Source organism: Vigna radiata, chromosome 9 (genome assembly GCF_000741045.1).
Source record: "Vigna radiata var. radiata cultivar VC1973A chromosome 9, Vradiata_ver6, whole genome shotgun sequence".
Taxonomy (NCBI): Eukaryota; Viridiplantae; Streptophyta; class Magnoliopsida; order Fabales; family Fabaceae; genus Vigna; species Vigna radiata.
In genome coordinates, this window is record NC_028359.1 from 636753 (window position 1) to 656246 (window position 19494).

Consider the following 19494-nt stretch of genomic DNA (forward strand, 5'->3'; position numbering starts at 1 on the left):
GGTGAAATAATATCTTAATTTTTTTATCCAATATATCTTTTCACATATTAAGAAAAAAAGAGAAATAAATTTAGATATTTACTGAATTATGAACATGGTCTTTTTCACTGACATCAACTACATTAATGTTTTCATGTTAAGATAGAAGAGGTACTATTTTTTCACAGGGACAGCTCAAGCATAATGGATGACACATTTTAAAGTCTGATTAATATCAATTTAACTTTTATGTCAATTCAAAACTATATTAAAGGATACCAAATTATTTTGTTGATACATCATAACGTGAAGAGTATAAATTGTTTGAGATAAAAAAAAAAAATTCTTCCTTCTTTTTAATAAATACTTTTTTTATAATAAAAATACTTAAAAAAAACGAACTGTGCGTGCTAGCTCACGTGTCATGACCGGTAACATCCTAGTCAGCATCGAGTGGTTGATATAATCGACAAAATACGTATCTGACACGTACAAGGAAAACGGACACGTGGCACTCAAAGGTGCTTCTGTGCTTCTATATAGAGCAGCAGCAGTTTTGCCACTTCCGTCACAGTCTCTCCACCATCAAAGTCTTTCCTTTTTCTGGTTTTTCATTTTCTGCTCGTTGAAAATAGTTTTACGGTTGACAATGAAGGACAACGGTGTTGAAAACCCTCTTCGGCTTCAGTCTGTGAATCATATCTCGCTCATATGCAGATCAGTGGAAGAATCAATGGATTTCTACCAGAACGTTCTCGGATTTTCCCCAATCAGGAGGCCTGGTTCTTTTGATTTTGATGGGGCATGGTAATTACTTTCACACACATCATCATCGTCAGCAGAAACCATTAAGATCAAGATCCAATTTTTAAGTTAAACAGACAGTCAATTAAGTAAACATAAACATGTTTTTCCCCAAATACATATATTTGTTGTTTTCTTATCCCAGGTAGGGTTTTCATTTTCTGGGTGTTTAACTTGCAGGCTATTCGGCTACGGTATCGGAATTCATCTGCTAGAAGCAGAGAACCCAGAAAAGTTGCCAAAGAAGAAGGAAATTAACCCAAAGGATAATCATATATCTTTTCAGGTCAGAACAATTTGGTGAAAAGTTGAAAATCAATTTCACATCAAGTTGGACATGTTGCTTGGATGATCAGAATTCAGGAATACATCGAAGTGGCTTATTAATTAATGTTTTCTTTTCTTAAAGAGAACAAAAGAAACATGCATAAACAAACACAAAGATCAAACAAAAGATAGACGAAATCAAGACTTATTCAGATTTACACATTATCACTTTTTGCTTTGTATTTGCCTACACTTCTGTTATCTGACACAAACGCACTCAAACTTTAGTGATATGCAGCTATCATTAACTGGGAGTTTTCTTGATATACCTGTGAGATAATTGAGCTGTCATGTTTTTGCGTGCAATATTGTTTTTGGATTTGTCCTTATCTACACTTCTGAGTTTTGTATATCTCACTTTGGCAAGAGTAAGGACAAACGCAAACACACACAAACAAACTTATCATACGTATATACACACTTTGAAGTTACTTGTACGCGAGTTATAGTGTGGTGTGGCTGAGGTGGCAGGAAATTTATAATATGATTGATTTGTGGTTGATCAGTGTGAGAGCATGGGAGCTGTGGAGAAGAAGCTGAAGGAGATGGAAATTGCTTATGTGAGAGCAACAGTGGAGGAAGGAGGTATTCAAGTGGACCAGCTATTTTTCCACGACCCTGATGGATTCATGATCGAGATATGCAACTGTGATAGTCTTCCTGTGATTCCCTTGGTTGGTGAAGTGGCAAGATCATGTTCCCTTGTGAATCTTGAGAAAATGCAGAATCAGCAGCAGATACAAAACATGCTTCAGAAACTCTGATGATGAATCTTGAAGAGTTTCTTTTGAGAAAATGCAGAATCAGCAGCAGATACAAAGCATGCTTCATCCTTAGGTGAATCTTGAAGAGTATATCTACACGGATCACAAGGAATAGTTAAGTTAACTTGTTAATTTATCATGATGTTGTCTCTTTTGTTCAGTTTCCATTGTGATATGATCATGAATATCACAATGTTCATGAGTGGAGTTTGCCTTGCTGTTCTTATGCTTTAAAATAATAGTACTTGATTTGGTAACTTTGTGAGCAAGTGATCCACGTTCACATCATAGCAAATGGGATGATTACATGTCATTTAATTATGGATAATTCTTCCAAATGGACATTAATTAATTAAGTATTCACCACTTTCGTGCATGCTCACCTCTTTATCTCTTTAATTTGATTTAATTTAAATATTAAATATGTAAATTAGTTTTATTTATTTATTTAAGGTGTGGTTGTATATTGATTCATTGGGTCGATTCTTATTTATTTATCGAAAGTTTTACCTAAAAAGAAAAATTAATGAAGTGAATAGAAAGAAAGTGAAAGACTTTTTAAGAAAAAAAAGAAGAAATGTTGGAAATTAGGTAACCCTAATAATGAGCATCTTTTGTTGCGTTTCCGCATAAAGGATTTGGTGGTCCATTCTCATTCCTTCACTCTCATCTGCCATTGGTGGTGAAGATTTTGGGACCAACTCTCTCGAAAAATATTAAGAATTCCTTTTTAATATTTTTTTTTATAATAGAACTTATGTTACTATTTTATTGATTTTTTTAAATTTATTTTAAAAAATATTTGAAACAAACTAATCATAAATTCCTAGATATACGTTGTAAAAAAATTATCGAATAAAAATTATTAAAGAGTCTTTTTCCAAACAATCATGTTCTATCATTATTTTCATTCGTACAATTCTAGGTTCCTTCATTGGACTGTCTATCACCTTTTATTCCCATTCTACAAATTCTGAATCGTCAATTTTTAATTTTTGATGGCTCTTTCACCATGCACATCTAATAATTTTATCTTGCATTTTTTTTTCTGAAAATAGTTTTAGGAATTGAAACTTTTTTATTAATTTTTAGAATTAAGTGAATCATTTTATTTTTTTTTTCATATTTTGAAATTTAATAAAATATTTTTCATTTATTTTTGAAAAAAAAAATTTTATCAAATTTTAAATTCTGATAAAGAAAAAAAATTCTTCATCAAATTTTAAAACTCATTGAAATTTTAGTATTTTAACGTCGATTCGATTTGAAATTTGATAAATTTTATTTTTCAAATTTGATGAAGAAAAAATATATTATCAATTTTTAAAATTGATGAAATTTTGGAAAATCTTTCATTAAATTTCAAAATTTAATGAATTTTTTTTATAAGAATTCAAAATTTGATGAAATAAAAAAAAATAGAGTATCAAGTTTTTTTAAATTGCAGTTGATAGTTTTTAAATTTAAAAAAAGAAATTAGAAATGTAAAATAAAATTATTGGAAGTGTAGGATGAAACGACATTTTTTTTATTTAGTTTTAAAAAGATCCTTATATTTAAAATAACTATTTCTTTCAAACTTTAGATATATAAAAATTAAACATCTATCTTAAACATTGCACAAACTAAAATATAAGATAAATGTATTGGTTTTTATCGACCATCTAAATTATGTTTTAGATTTATGTTGAATAATTTAGATTATTATTTGAATTGTTTTTAACTATTGATATTATTTAGTATTTACTCCAATAATAATGAAATCTATCTAATTTACTACGTTATTTTTATCGTTCGAGCTCGTAATTAATTGTTAAAAAATAATATCTGAATTAATTAATTAAATTTTAAATTATTAAGTTTCCCTAATACATCTACTACTATCATACGTTTATATTGTCACGTGGTATACCACGTGTCAATATTGAAGGGTTTTGAATGATACCTATTTAGTGAAAATGTATAACTGCAACAGCCACGATGAGATGAACGCAACTTATTACTTAACAATTTTTTTTTTTCAAAGCAAAATTGGATACTATTAAAGACTAAAAATGCTCTAATATTTTTTTTTTGTCCAAAAAAAGTTTCCCTTCTCAATTATAAATTCAAGTTTTCATTCCAATATTTCAATTTTAATATTCTTTTTCCATGAACATATATTTATAAATATTTAATTTTTAATACAAATTTAATAATTAAAATTATATTTTAACTTATTTTATATTCCCTAATGTATTTTTTAAATAACGTTAAAATAATTATATCATCATTAATAATAATAATAATGATGATGATGATATATATTCTAAAACTATATATAAAGGGAATTCTTCTCTGTGTTCACATTTGTTTTCAAATTTTACTCATTAAATAATTATTTTATTAACTTTATTTTTTAAGTTTTTAAGTAATTGTTTCTATAAATTCAACCATTTTTTAATCGTAGAACTGGCTATAAAATAATAAAACCTATTTACAACAAAATTAAAAATATTTCCATAGTATAATTATAAAAATAACAATATGTACTTATATGTAAAAAGTGATTTTTGTCCCCCCATTTACTTTTAAATTTTATTTTTTGAATAAATATTTTTTAAAATTAAAATAGTTATTTTATTAATTTTATTTTTTAAGAGATTGTTTCTTTAGATTTAACTAATTTTTTTTTTTAATTTATACATTTTCTAATTATTAAACTATCCACCAAATAAACTATATATATATATATATATATATATATATATATATATATAAAAACTATTTTGTACCATGTTTATGTGTATAGTTCAGTTCGTGTGAAATTCTGATTACTTAGTTTATTTAATGGGTTAATATGAGAAGACAACTTTTTATAATTGTTTTTTATTTTTATTTTTTTTTAAATAATGTTGTTCCTGATCTTTAAATAAAAATAGTGGTTGTGTGCAATTATCAGTTTAGTTACTAATAATATTCATATATCATTCCTTCTACAAAGAGAAAAAGATTGGTGTAGGTTCATTCTATTTTGTTCTGTCCTGCTTTTAGCCTTTACTATTTGTATTACGAGGTGATTTAGTGTTCTTGTATTCTGCCATTATTGATTGTGGATGTTTAAATATTGGAATTGAGCGTTTGAACGAATGTGTTTTATTGAGTTAATAGGTGATTATGCTGTAATTTGTTTTTATAGTTATAAAAGGTTTGCCTCATAATGTTGAAATTGTTCTTACTATAAAATACAAATTGTATGAAATTTCTCTTCCTGGTATCTTAAATGGAATGTTAGAGTACAGCCTTAGTGACAAATTTTTTATTAATAAACTCGTAATCCAACTTGGGTCGATTTGGTTTGGCTCGATTTAATCTAGTTCGGTTTGACTTGTTTTATTCAATTCACTTTATTTTGGCTTGTTTCTTTTCGGTTCAATTTGGTTATGATCAGTTTGGTTCACTTCAATTAGGTTTGGTTCGATTAGACTCGACTCGGTTCGTTTCAGTTCAGTTTGATTCGGTTGTGTTCGGTTTGACTAAACTCAACTTGGTTGGTTTCGGTTCAGTTTGGTTAGACTTGACTCAGTTTGGTTTGATTTGATTCGGTTTGTGTGGCTCAGTTCTGTTCGGCTCATATCGTCTCAGTTTGGTTTAGTTTAACTTGACTCGGTTTGTCTCAGCTCGGCTTGGTTCGGTTCGATTCGGTTTGGTGTTGCGGAATTCCACTCGGCTCGTTTCATTCAGCCTGGTTCAGTTCGGTATTACTCCACTTTCGATTCAACTCAGATAGGTTTTGTTTGGTTCAGTTCGACTCGGCTCGATTCAGTTCGATTTGACTCAACTTAGATCAACTCGATTCAATTTGAGTCAGTTCGGTTCTATTCGTTTCAATTTGATTCAGTTCACACTATCATTGCCATCATGTCGTTTGACACGTGAAAATGTTTTATATTCTTCTAAGAAAACAAAAACCAAAAATAAAAATAATTAAAAAAATATTTAAAAAATTTAAAGAAACTAAGAAGTGATATCATCAACTTTTAACTGTTAAAAAATTTACTTTTTTCTATGGCTATTTTACTCTTTTACCTTCAAAATATATTAATATTAATACTCATTTTTTTAATATATATAAATATTAGTAAATATTTGAAAGCAAAAGGACAATACAGAAAAAAGGTCAACAGAAAATTCAAATTCTTCTATCTCTTCTCATTACACACAAAGAAAAGACAAAAAAAAATTAGAAATAAATATTAAATAAATGATAAGACAGATAAATAAGACATAAAAACCATAGATATGAGGATGAAGGAGAAGGAGTATAACTATCCACAACCTTATTTTATTCCTTATACCCTGTCATAAGAATGAGTATAAATGCATGCTTTCAGTACAAAAACAATGAACAGAATTTACATACATAATACAAGCATAACACTATGCATTAATCAACCTGCTATGCATCACATGCCTCTATTTTATTTCTGACAAATATCTGATATATGATGCAGCTATTGTTCCCTGGAAATAATCTGGTTGTGATTATCCATGGATTGGAGTCTCTGAAGTAGCAGATGATGCCTGAAGTTTTTGATGAAGGCTTCAGCACAAACATTGATGTCTTCAGTTCCATTCTTCTCTGCATTTCTCTCTTTCTTCTCTTCCTTTGGAAAATCTTCATGCTTCATGTTCTTCATGTTCTTCCTTCCCATTGTTATTGCTTCTGTCAGTGTTGTTGCTCTGCAATATCTATTGAATGGAATTGATGTTTTGTAACCTCATCAATGCTTCCTTATATATATACACATACCAAGCAAAAGGGAATATGTATATCTATACTTTTCTTTCTCTTTGCCTCCTCCAATTCAAAGTCAAAGATATATAATATAGGTCACAAACATATAACTAAAAGATGCTCACAAGTTTCAAGCAGGTAAAATTAGGTTTAGGACTTATAGAACTTTCTTCTTTAGGTATGTCTTCTTTTCATGAAATTCAATACCATGTGATTCTATACTGTTTTTAATGGTGAATGAATGACCATGAATTTGACCTTGTACATTTCTTTTCTGGTTGTAACAAAAAAAAAAAACAACTTTTGTTACTGTTGTTTAAGACATGATTTCATTGACCCTTCAAAGGTTCTTGCTTTGCTGAGTCGAATAATATTGCTGCAACTTTAGTTTAATCTTGTAGAGAATCTTATGTGCATTTAAGACCTTTCATTTATTAATATGTTACAAACCTTTAATGTGTTTATTCTTTGCATCAATGACAGGTTCAGATGCCATCAGATGATTCTCTATATAGCAATTAATGTTTATACATTTAAAACTCACATCCTGCGCACCAAGTGTTTGTGACAATTTCTGCTACATGTTTCCTTATAAGTAATAAACTATGATTTGCAGCAACCTGGAATCTGCACCTACCTGCCTAACTTAAGATGAGTAGAGAGGAGATAGATACAGAGCATGCAATTAAAGAAGTTCCTAGAAAATTACAAAAAAACTATAGCATGATTCCTTTACATGGTGATGCTTATACACATACGTGGACTTCATTAAGAAGGTATTGAAATTTTTTTATGATCATGGAGTTTTCAGCAGGTTCCAGATTTCTCTACATTCTGCTGTCAAAAATTTAAAGGTATACACTATCTTAATTATTTTATAGCTAACGTCCCAATGGAAAGTGCCTTTATGCGGTTTCTTGTCATTTGTTGGTGGCTATTTAGCTAACAAATAGAAGAATCTTTAAAGCAAAATCTCATGTGAGACAAAGCAGCTTTTACACAATGCAGATAGATATGCATGTAATCATTCAGTAACGTGTTTGAAATCTGAAAAACATGATTTAACTGTTTCTCTTTTTTATTCGTCATAACTATGAGTATGAAAATGACTAGGAATCTATTCTGTGCTGAATAGGTTCCACTTTAATCTATATCCAATGTTTATCTGCAGAAGGATAGGAGCATTTCTTCCAACAGGGTCAGAGAACCATTTCAAATTTATAAAGGAAACGGTAGAAAATTTTAGTCTGAGAAGAACTGCTAGTACTATAGAATAACTAAAAAGAAACATAACTTCAACAGAAACAACGTTACATCATATGAAACTACTGAAAGTAACAAAACAAGAACTAAATTTATCTATTTAAGAATGTGTAAAAGAAAAGTAAAAACAACAACAAAATTGATAACAGTTGCACCCAAAAAACTGATTTAATAAATTATAAGGTATAACAAGAAAGCCCAACAATTTGTTTTGGTATGATCCAGCTCAACTATGATTCCAAACTGTTTCTTCTTACGTTTCTACACATTTATTTTTGTATTTTCACATTCTAAAAATAATTCGAGATTACGTTTTTCTTTAATGGATTTTAAAATCCGTTACTTTAACAAATTTCCAAATCTATTAATTTTTTTAAAAAATTTTAATAAATTTTAAAATCTGTCGGAAGAAAAAAATTCTTTAACAAATTTTTAAATTTGTTGAAAATATTTTTTGAATAAATTTTGAAATTTATTGAAAACTTAAAAATATCTGATTTTGGAACTGGATTTAAATTTGATTGAAATACTAAAAATGGAGTGTAGATGTTTTTATAATTTTGAAATTGAAAAAAAAAAAGAGGGTGCGAGAAGAAAAAAATGTATGGAGTTGCAGGAGAAACAGCCATGATTCCATTCTAGAACAGTATGTCAACCCATTCATATGTTATCCTAAAAGAAACATTCATATATTGTCTAATAAGTCCAAAATTCGAACAAGCCCTGAACACTCGCTCTGGGGTGGTGAAGATTTGCACATCAATCGGCATAAAGCGAGCAAAAAAGGGCATGGAGGCCTTGCACTTGCACCGCGTGCTCCCCATGCCTGTTCCTCAAAACTCCATCTTTTGGTGTTCAACTGCTACCCAATTAACCACAATTCCCATTGTAAGGCCACCATTGCTTCGGAAATCAGCACCCACATCCCAAACTTGCACTGCCAGAGCAGGGTGGTTTTTGGGTCTTGGAGCAGATACCATGAAGACAAATTTACCTGACACTGTCAAAGCCGGTGACCCTGTTCTGCATGAGCCTGCTCGGGAAGTTGATCCCAATGAGATAAAGTCGGAGAAAGTACAGAATATCATTGATGACATGATTCGGGTCATGAGGAAGGCTCCTGGAGTTGGTCTAGCTGCTCCCCAGATTGGAATTCCTTTCAGGGTCTGTTCTATTTTTCTTAATTTTTTGTTTTATATGTTCCCCATTTTGTGTCTTTCTCTTCACTCACCCATTCCAACTTAGATACTTCGTACTGGTTACAACAACAGTTTGGGTCAATTGAAAGTCGATTTGTGCATATCATTTATACAATTGTACTCTAACTTGCAATGTTCTAGTAGTTTGATGTCTAAGAAAGTGCCGTGAAGGCTTACCTTGAAAACAAATCAAAACTTTTCCAAGATAGTATTTTCACTGATGTTGGTTGCTTCTTTATTTTCTAACAATACGCTGATAGTTCAAAGCTGAGGTTTATTGTGCTAGAATATTCTGATGTCAGTTCCACTATGTGAGCTGTGTGAAAATATATTTTATTGCCTTTTCATATATGCAGATAATTGTTTTGGAAGATACCAAAGAGTATATTAGTTATGTCCCGAAGGAAGAGGCTAGAGTCCAAGATAGAAGACCTTTTGATCTTTTGGTATGTTGATATGCAGATAAAAGGAGAGTATTCAATTTAAATCTACAGTTTTTCCGTTAAGGTCTGTTACTTTAATACATCATTCATTAGTTCTCTTGAGGCAGGTCATCCTGAATCCCAAGCTTGAGAAGAAGAGCAAGAAGACTGCTCTATTTTTTGAAGGGTGTTTGAGGTGTGTGCTTCTGTCTTTGCTAGATTGTAAATTCACTATCTGAGACGATAGTAGAACCTATTTTATACTTCTTGTTACTCTTGGAAATTTGTGCATGTCTAAACATTTGATTCTCTCTAGGTTATTTGTCTTTTCATGGGAAATAGCTATTTTTTTTATCTGAGACCAAGATCATGCACCACTTCTCTCTCTCTCTCTCTCTCTCTCTCTCTCTCAAGTACTATAAGAAGACATAGTTATGAGATGAAGGAACTGAGGCAGGCAAACAATTTACACCGTCTAATGGTTTTTCTTAACCCAGTCTATTAAAGTGGGTATATGCCTCCATTTAAAGAATTGCTTCAAAGATGATGTGCTAGGGGGTTATTCTTTTTTACTTGATGGCTAAAAGAGTATTGGTAATGCATAGCAATAGTTATTTTGATAGAACTAACTTAAAGATGATTGTTGGCATATACATTCATGATTTCAAAATTTTAAAGACTGGTCTGAATGCTTGATGTATTGCTCAAGTCTGGCATACTCCCCTTATGTATTCTGACTGGAAGCTGTGTTTGTTTTGTTTTAGTAGTTTGATGTCTAATATTCTCGAGGTAAAAGGACATCCAAACTTTCAAGTATTCCAATATTATAATTTGTTAATTGTTATGAGGTACCATGAGTGTAATTCATGAACATGGCTGCAATTCCCAAAGGGACACGTGCAACACTATAGTGAGATGTCTTAATTAATCTTATTCCATGTTTGAGTAAGATTTCTTCCAACCTGTTAGTACTCAAATGACATACCGGATTATTTATGTTGGTAATAGCTCTTCGAATACAGTATAAAGTCAGCATTTGAAAAAAAAAAAAACATAGAAAACATGGATATGTTCTAGTGTGAGCAACCATATATGTTCTGTCCTTTGATCTACGGTACTATACAGTGATATTTTGACACACGTACAATGGTATTTTGACACCCAAAAAGATTTTACTTCCATTTTTCCTACCCTTTATTATTTTTCCCTCATACAAATACAAAAGATTATATTTTTATAACCATTTTATCAGAGATGATTGTTTCTGGGTGTCAAGTAATATTTTTCCGTAACATTATGCAGTGTTGATGGGTTTAGAGCACTGGTAGAGCGATCCCTTGAGGTTGAGGTCACAGGTTTGGATCGCTATGGTGCACCAATCAAAATAAACGCTTCTGGGTGGCAGGCCCGGATTTTACAACATGAGTGTGATCATTTGGATGGAACTCTGTATGTTGATAAGATGGTACCTAGAACTTTCAGAACTGTGGACAACCTTGACCTGCCTCTTGCTCAGGGGTGTCCCAAACTTGGCCCTCGCTAACCCTGCTTTTCAGCCTTCAATTGTCTCTGTATAAGGAACTGAATACAGATTTCTAATGCCTGTTAGTGACTTCTGTAAATCCTAAATGGAAGAAACCAGATTCAGTGCCACCATTTTTGCCAAGATTAGCCATTGCACTACAAACTACCAATTAATGTGCAAGTTTCAATGTTGTATCATGTACTTTGGAAAGAAATTCTGAGTTGTAGATTATGAAGTTTGGATATTGATGATGGGATGGTGCCTAGATTTTTCTCTCCATTGTACCTATGAAAAGAAAATTTGGGTTTTCATCTGTCACCATTTTACTGAGTTGTTATACCATTGAGATTCAAACCTATGTTTTCACATGTACTTCAGTTTCAAACCTATGAGATTCAAACCTATGTTGACAAGGATCCAGAAATGGGAAGAACTTGAACACAAAAAAACATAACTTTTACTTTTTTTTTATTATATAAAAATTAACAGTTATATACATACAATAAAAAATTGTGAAAAAAACATTTTCCTAATAAAAATGTGCGTTGATAAAAAAAAAGTAAATAATTTTGATCATGCCCGTTTTTTTTTTGGTCTAAACTTATGTTATCTTGCCACATTCAGTGCATTTTATTCATTTACATTGAATTTGTCAATTTCCAATTTATGTGATTAAATGCACCATGCACCGAACCGATTCATCCCCTCTGTTTCTATCAGAATTTATCTGCTATTATTCATATGGTATTAACAACAGAAACTACAATATTAAGAAAAAGAAAGGCAATCTAAAATTATTAGATTGTGCAGCTCTTTTAAGTAATAACAATAAAAAAAAATTACAATTATAAATGTCGATTAAAAAATTAATAATCATAATCATAATAAACTAAATATGTAAAGTAAAATGTGAAATCATTGTACTTTCTTGTTCTTCTTCTTAAAAACAGATACCTAGAGGAAACAAAATGTTGGCTTTACGAATATTGGAACCTAAATGAAAGCAACGTTGACGGTCAAATTCGGCGGCGACGTTGTCGTTGTGTGACCTAACCATTTCTTTCGCTAACAAATGTTTGAAACACATCCTTTCATTCAATGTCGACCACAATCAAACAAATTCAAAAGAACAGTGACATATAATTTATTTATAAAAATTATTAATATTGTATATATATATATATATATATATAATTTTATTTTTTAACAGAGATTAATTCATTCAATAATTAAAGTATATACTAAGAATAATTTCTTGACATAGTATACTCCACTTAGAAAAGAAAAACACGAGAAAGAGAAGGGAAAAAGGAAAAACGTGAAGGTGGAATTGTTGGAAAGCAGAATGATGTAACAAAAGAATGAGAAGTTAGTGCTAATGTTGTTTTTTTACAATGATTCCAGAAGCAGTAATTAGTGATCACAGAATCACGTCATGATTAAGTGATTGTCTTTTTCCTTTCTCTCTCTCCTTGTATGAACACTGCTTATTATTATTAATATTATTATATGATAATAAACCATATTCATTTCTATTTCGACAATTTCGTTTTTTCAAGTTTGCAATAAATTATTGGATGTATATGATTAAGAGATCCAGCACCACCCATCTTGAATTCAATGCTCTAAAACAAAATCCGCGTTTGATTTTTATTCTTACCAACTTTTCGTATTTTTTAATAAAAAATTATCTTGCTTTATGTCGTATTACCAGTCAACCTTATGTTTTGAGTCTTCACCACAGAAATAGTTTAAAATTGAGGGGGAAATATCACTAGTTCAAAATTACTTGACTAAATCATTTAATATACTATATAAAAGTAAAATATCATTAAAATAAAACTTTATATTTTTTTTCAAAAAAATAATGTCAAATGTAAAAATTTTATACTCAAATATAAGAAAAATTAAAAATTTAAATTTCCCAGAAGTAGAAAAAAGAAAAACAAGAAAAAGGGTATTTGGATTGGATCATTGGATGCGATTAAAGTTTAAAGACAGCAATAATTGGTGAGTGGAATTATTAATTATAGCACATTCACAAAATAAATTATTATTAAAAGAGTGTAGGAATATATGTGGATTAAAAAAGAAAAAGGGTAGCATGCATAGAGATTTTCCCAGAAAAGAAACGAGCTATTAAAAAAATGTTTTTTTAACAATTTTTTTGAAATTTTTTACAACATTTAAAATAATAATATTATAAAAATATTAATATATCATAAAAAAAAAAAAAGATTTTGCCACATTGATTCAATTCCCAGAATCAAGAGAAGAACTCTAATTACTTTTTCATAGGTATAGCCAAAAAGGGTTGTTCAATCCCTGTCACACCAACACTCATTTCTAGATGATGCCATTCTCTCTGTTACAATCACTGATTCATCAATCTACTGTCATATGCAAACGATAGAAGGAACAAGAAAACGATCACATGAAATTTAACCATATCTGTCCTTCTTTCTGTCTGCAACTGATCACAGATTCCCAATGAACAAAGCAAAAAACAACACAGAGGACAAAGATGCTTTGGAAGCATGGAGGAGAGAAAACTGTTCATGATTATGGTCCAGATTATACTGTGCTGAGATTTTTCAATGTACTGAAGCTGAGTTTGAAAAAGCATAATAACGTGAAAGACATCATTGGAGATTTACTTTGTACAGAGATCAAAATTCCAGGTCGATCCACCAAATATACACATAATTAATTACAATCACAAACCACAGAGAATTGAAAAATGAAACAAGCAAAAACTCCAAAGAGAAAACAGAGACCACTGCTACGATTCACCTATATGAATTTGTTGGAGACTCCCCGGAAGCCGTCTCCGACCACCGGAAAAGACCTACCTGGATCGGTGCTTAGCGCTGGTCTTTGCGGGGCGACCCTTTTCCCCTGTTTTAGAGAAGGCGGTGCAGAAGCCGCAAGCAGAGAGCTTTGGAGAGGGAGGGTCGATCGCCGGCGAGACTTTTCCCATGCGGTAGCCGTTGGAGCGGGTTCTCTGGATTGTGGTGGTGGGTGGTGGTGTTGTTCTTGCGTTAAGGTTGTCGGCAGCAGCAGTAGCGGCAGCCTTTGGGTCTTGGTTTTGATCGTTGTTCAGTTCAGCAGACACTAATTTGTCGTCCCAAACAAGCCCTGATGAACCTTGTCTCCTGAAAGACACCGCAGATCTTTGCAGACCAGCCATGATTAAGCTTCTGTGTTTCTTTCTCTCTGTTCTCTCTCTCTCTCTCTCTCTCTCTCTCTGTTTCTCTCTGTTTTTTCTCTCTCTGTATAAATGTGTGGATATTTCTAGGTTTAGCTTAATTGAAGAGATCGTTGATATATATATATATATATATATATATATGACTTTTACTGTGATAGTTATTATTATGTACAGACAGTGATGACGATGATGATGATGGTGGGAAGAGAGGCAAGTGGCCAAAGAAAAGGGTCAGAGAGAGGTGACGGAGTCAACCTCTCTTGGATTTTACTTTTTTTTTTCTTAAAAAAATTCAATTAAAAAGATGATTCTATTTTTTTTTAATATCTTCATTTCATGATAAAATAAAAACTGATATCAAATTATTTCATTGAGAATCTAATATGGATTTTATATCATATAGATTGCATCCAAATATGTAAATACTACGTGTTTAATTATAATTTTAACCCGTAAAATTTCTAAATAAATTCTTAAAATTAAAGTTTTTTCATGCACTATTTTATATATGTGAATAAATGATAACTATTATAGAAAATTAATAATTTTATTACACGTAAATGTAATACGTAATACAAGAAAAATATAATAATTACAAAAAAAAATAAATGAGGTTAAGTAAATATTTTAACTAAAAATAATAATCATTTAATTAAAAAAGTATTATATATTATTATACATACTTTATAGAAGAGTATCGGTGAAGTATTTTAAAGTATTAGTATAGATATGTATCGAATACGATACATAGTTTAAAACCCGCGCATAATATCTTAAAATATTATATAATAATCTTCTACAGTGTTTTGATCATATTGATTAGTGTTTAATTTTTCAAATGCATTCTTTAAAATAATTCAACTATAGATATATTTACTTTGTGTTTGTAATTCCAATTTGATTGGAAATAGGATCAATTAAAACAATAAAAAAAAAACTATTTATAACATTTCATCTAACTAATCAGTCTTTGTTTGACTAATTAATTTTATTTAATTACTGGATTATCTGTTTTTTAATTTTAATAATTTGCTTAAGCATTGAAAGTGTTATTTTAGCTGGTGATAGTTACAAGATGATTGAATGAAAAGCAATGTTTAGCAGATTGGCATGTGGTGTGTAGTAAAGCATGTAGTTACGTAACCTAATGTTTTGAAGATAAACACGATACGTAAATGGAAGGAAAACCCATCACGTCCATGCATTTCATTTTTAAAATATCTTTTTAACAATTTTTTAACAACTCATGCTTATAATAGATTCGTTTCAAATATTTTTTATAAAAATAAATTCAAACAGACAAATAAAATAATAATACATGTTTCGTTATCGAAAAATCATTAGAATATTAAGATTTTTTCATTTTAAGATAAAACTTCCATTCATTTATTTACCAACCTTTTATATTTTCTATTACAACTTTTTTTGAGAAAATACATGAATAATCATTGTGACACCCGGGTATTGTCGAAGATGAAGAATGATCACTGGTGCAAGAGACACAGACAAAGAGTGACTCCTGACAGACTTCCACACATAGACGAATCGAACATAAATATATAAATATGAGACTATACGTTTGAAGGATAACTTAAATGAATTAATCTGGTTACCCATATAAACAAATACATTTGTTTTTTCGGTAACCTATTCCATAAAAACTCCACGGTTAAGTCAATATTATATCTATAAAAACATTTAAATAGTCAAAATTACTCTTTTTTATAATTTTTAATTATATAATTATAGAAAAATATAGAAAAAGAAATATTTCTAACATATGAGATCTTTTAAGATAAAATAAATTGTGGACACTCCTTAGAAAACATAAGATTAGTACCACATTTTACATAATTAATTTTGGCTTGGTCCACGATTATTTAGAAAATGACTTCAAATTTGGTAAGCAACCATATGACGAAGGCAAAGAAAGCAAATAATTCTTTTCTGACTTTAATTATTCAAAACCAAAATTTCATTAAATTAATATAAAAAGTGGTCATAATCATAACCATCATTATCACTTCATCAATGTTATCAATGTATTAAAGATTTCTCAAATAATGGATAACCTTTTTCGTATGTTGTCATGGCCAAATAAAGTTCACATAATGGCTATGGAAACCAACGTTCAAATACAATATCCAAACCAAAAATTACTTTTTTATTTTTTTCACATTCTCTATAAAATAAACGTTTATTTTACTTAATTAATTAATTAGTACGATATTATTTCAATTTATTCAATAAACTAAAGTTTGAAATTTGGATAAAGAGTTATGTTAGATATAAAGGAATAAAATTTCACCTCTCTCAAATTTAACTTATTGATAAAATTTTAGATATAATTTATGAAATAATTTTTGTTCAGAAATATAAAATAATATATTCTTAATATTTAATTCTCCCATCCATATAGATAAGCATATGGATACGAATTTAAATTTCAAACTTGAAGTCTACATAGACTCGAATTTTCATCACATATAATTGATGTAGCTATATTTAATGAAATCTAACTCATTAATGATACATTTAGATGGTGTATATTTTATAATAAAAAAAATGTGCATATAAGTATATATAATCACAATAAAATTAAATATTATATTAATAATTATGTGAAACTTATTTATTGTGAAGAATTAGTTGTTTTGAAACGTATTTCACCACGAGTTATTTAATAAAAGTTAAGTGTAATTTTTTCTTAAATTTATTTTATTGTATAAGGGAAAAAAGATAAGATATGCATACACATATGATATTTATCAAAATAATTTATTTATTTTAGTTGTTAAAATATATTTCAGGAACAATAACATGTGTTGCCAAGTTTAGAATAATTTATGGCATTTTATTTTAATTAATAATAATATATAAAACTAAAAATAAAGATATACAAGTAGAATTAATTGCACTTCATGAAACATTACATCAGTCCCATGATGATATTTGTCATACAGTTTTGCTAATTTGAAGTTAATAATATTATTGTTAAAACCAATAGATGGTAGAAAAGTTAAAAAATCTAAAGACTATATTAAATAACATATTACAAATCATGTTGAAAATTATTTGTTTGTAAGCTTGATTTGTTTAAATATATTGCATGAAAAATAAACACGAAAAACATTGATTCTTTAAATTTACAGTTAAATTTAAAATTAAGAATAATCTTCTTCTACGTTTTTAATATTATATATATTTATATTTATTTAACATATATTATGAAAATAAAATAATAACAAAATGATAACTTTTATATTTTAAAGAAAAAACAGTGAAAAAAAATTGTGTGTATTACAATAAAGAAATGATACTTTGGTGTAGATAAAAATTTACATTCATTTCATACTATATTTTTTATTTTTTATTAAAAAATACAATTTAACATACATAAATTTTTTACTTCTTATTTTTTATGATTATTTTATCTTTATACTGTGTATCAAATAAATGTGTATCAAATAAATGTAAAAGTGTTAATCATATTATTATTTTTTTATTCTATATTTTCTAAAAAAATATTATCTGACACATTTAACTTTTTACTTCCATTTAAGACTATTCTTTATAATTTTTTATTTTTTTTTCATGAAAAAATATAAAATTTTATACATTTAAGATAATTTTATATTTATAATTTGTGTAAAATGAATGTAGAAGAATATTACTATATAATTATTATTATTTTTAATATAAAAATTATTCTTTTATAATGTATGTCAAATAAATAAAAAAGCGTGTCATTTTACCTTCTCACCTTCTCATCATATCATATCATCTCATCTTGAAATGCAAAGAAGAAAACATGTCAACGAAACTCTCTTCGTTACCTCGATGATCTTACACCAACCAGCACGAAGAAGACAACTTTGGTATGAAACAAACAACAGTTTATATTTATAACCAATGAGAATTAGCAAGAACACAATCCAAACACTGAAATAAGAGCTTAATCACAATTTTCTATGATCATGTTGGAGGCAAAGGCAGAGAAGAATAAAAAGTACACAGGGACATGATCCTGAAACATTAGGAAAAACCTTAAAAGTTGTATAAGAAAGTTGTCTTCTTCAACAGATAAGAGAAGAAGCAAGAGTGGGATGAAGAAGTGCTCCTCTTATGGGAGAATTGTGCAATGGTTTTCCCTTGATGTAATCACAGCCATAAATCCAAACCCAACCCCATTCCCAGCCAACCCTTCTGCAAGCCACCATGCCAGAACCAAGATCTCTGTACAAACAGATACAATCATCATTGCCAACACACTTCACACTCTCCCAAACTCTCTTCCCTCCCAACAATCTCAACCCCAATTGAAATGGCACCTCATCAATCAAGCACCATTTGTCCCCTTCGCTCAGCCCCCAAATGCAACCACTTCCGCCGCAAGTTCCACCCACCAATCCCAATGCTCCGTTTCTCTTCACAAGCGATGCAAACTCAAGCTTTTCAGCCATGGGCACACCCAATTCCCTCCACCCATTTCTCCCAACATCATATCCCACAACACTGTACGCTCTGGCCGAGGTTACCCAATACAGAGTTTCTCCAATGCATACATTCTCATTGGGTGTCCACACCGTCAGTCTCACCGCGAATTCCACCGGCGTCGACCCCACAATCCGCCACGTCTCGATCCTCGAGTCGTACATCTCCACCTTCGTTTCGTACTTTGCGCCACCTTCGGCTGCCTCCGACATGCCACCTGCCACGTAGACTCTAAACGAAGGGAACAGAGTTGAACTCGAAGACTCCGAGACTGTGACTCCAACGGCGGGGTTGGTCCTTGCCGCGTGCAGCCGGGGAAGGTGCTTGAACTCTCCGGTGAAGGGGTTGCTGAGACCCAATTGGAGGGTTGTGGAATTGGTGACCCTCAAGAGAAGGAGGCTTCCGATTGAAGCAATTGGTCTAATGGATGGCAGTGGCAGAGAGAGTTGGTGCCATTTGTCTATGGTTGGATTGTGAGCATAACAACATGCTCTATGGTTGCGAATTGGAAGAGCCAGGAACCATGAAGAGGTTGTTGTCGTTGTTGATGTTGTTGGGGATATAGGATATGCTTTGGAACAAGTGTGCCATGTCTTGCAAACTGATCTTGCTATGGCCAGTGAATCTGGGGAGAGCAAGGAGAAGATTTTGGCTAAGAGATCTGAGGGTAGGTTGTTCCAAATTGACATACCCAGAATTCGCGATTTCAATCTAAGGGTGATAATAGAT

At 30.4% G+C, this 19494-nt stretch overlaps 4 protein-coding genes across 4 annotated transcripts; 2 read left to right on the forward strand and 2 right to left on the reverse strand.

Moving 5' to 3' along the window:
- The first annotated feature begins 552 nt into the window (after window positions 1–552).
- Window positions 553–2195, forward strand: LOC106773535 (metallothiol transferase FosB). Its single transcript, XM_014660220.2, has 3 exons — window positions 553–786; window positions 964–1069; window positions 1617–2195. Exons 1-3 carry the CDS (start codon window positions 629–631, stop codon window positions 1872–1874), a joined length of 522 nt encoding a protein of 173 aa, XP_014515706.1. The 5' UTR covers window positions 553–628; the 3' UTR covers window positions 1875–2195.
- A 6324-nt stretch (window positions 2196–8519) lies between these two features.
- LOC106772993 (peptide deformylase 1A, chloroplastic/mitochondrial) lies at window positions 8520–11432 on the forward strand. Its single transcript, XM_014659651.2, has 4 exons — window positions 8520–9078; window positions 9470–9559; window positions 9664–9731; window positions 10838–11432. Exons 1-4 carry the CDS (start codon window positions 8563–8565, stop codon window positions 11076–11078), a joined length of 915 nt encoding a protein of 304 aa, XP_014515137.2. The 5' UTR covers window positions 8520–8562; the 3' UTR covers window positions 11079–11432.
- Window positions 11433–13326: 1894 nt separating this feature from the next.
- LOC106773679 (MAPK kinase substrate protein At1g80180) lies at window positions 13327–14365 on the reverse strand. Its single transcript, XM_014660413.2, has one exon. The coding sequence runs from the start codon at window positions 14248–14250 to the stop codon at window positions 13909–13911; it is 342 nt and encodes a 113-aa protein (XP_014515899.1). The 5' UTR covers window positions 14251–14365; the 3' UTR covers window positions 13327–13908.
- Window positions 14366–18347: 3982 nt separating this feature from the next.
- Window positions 18348–19454, reverse strand: LOC106773058 (F-box only protein 6). Its single transcript, XM_014659744.1, has one exon. The coding sequence runs from the start codon at window positions 19452–19454 to the stop codon at window positions 18348–18350; it is 1107 nt and encodes a 368-aa protein (XP_014515230.1).
- Between the last annotated feature and the right edge of the window lie 40 nt (window positions 19455–19494).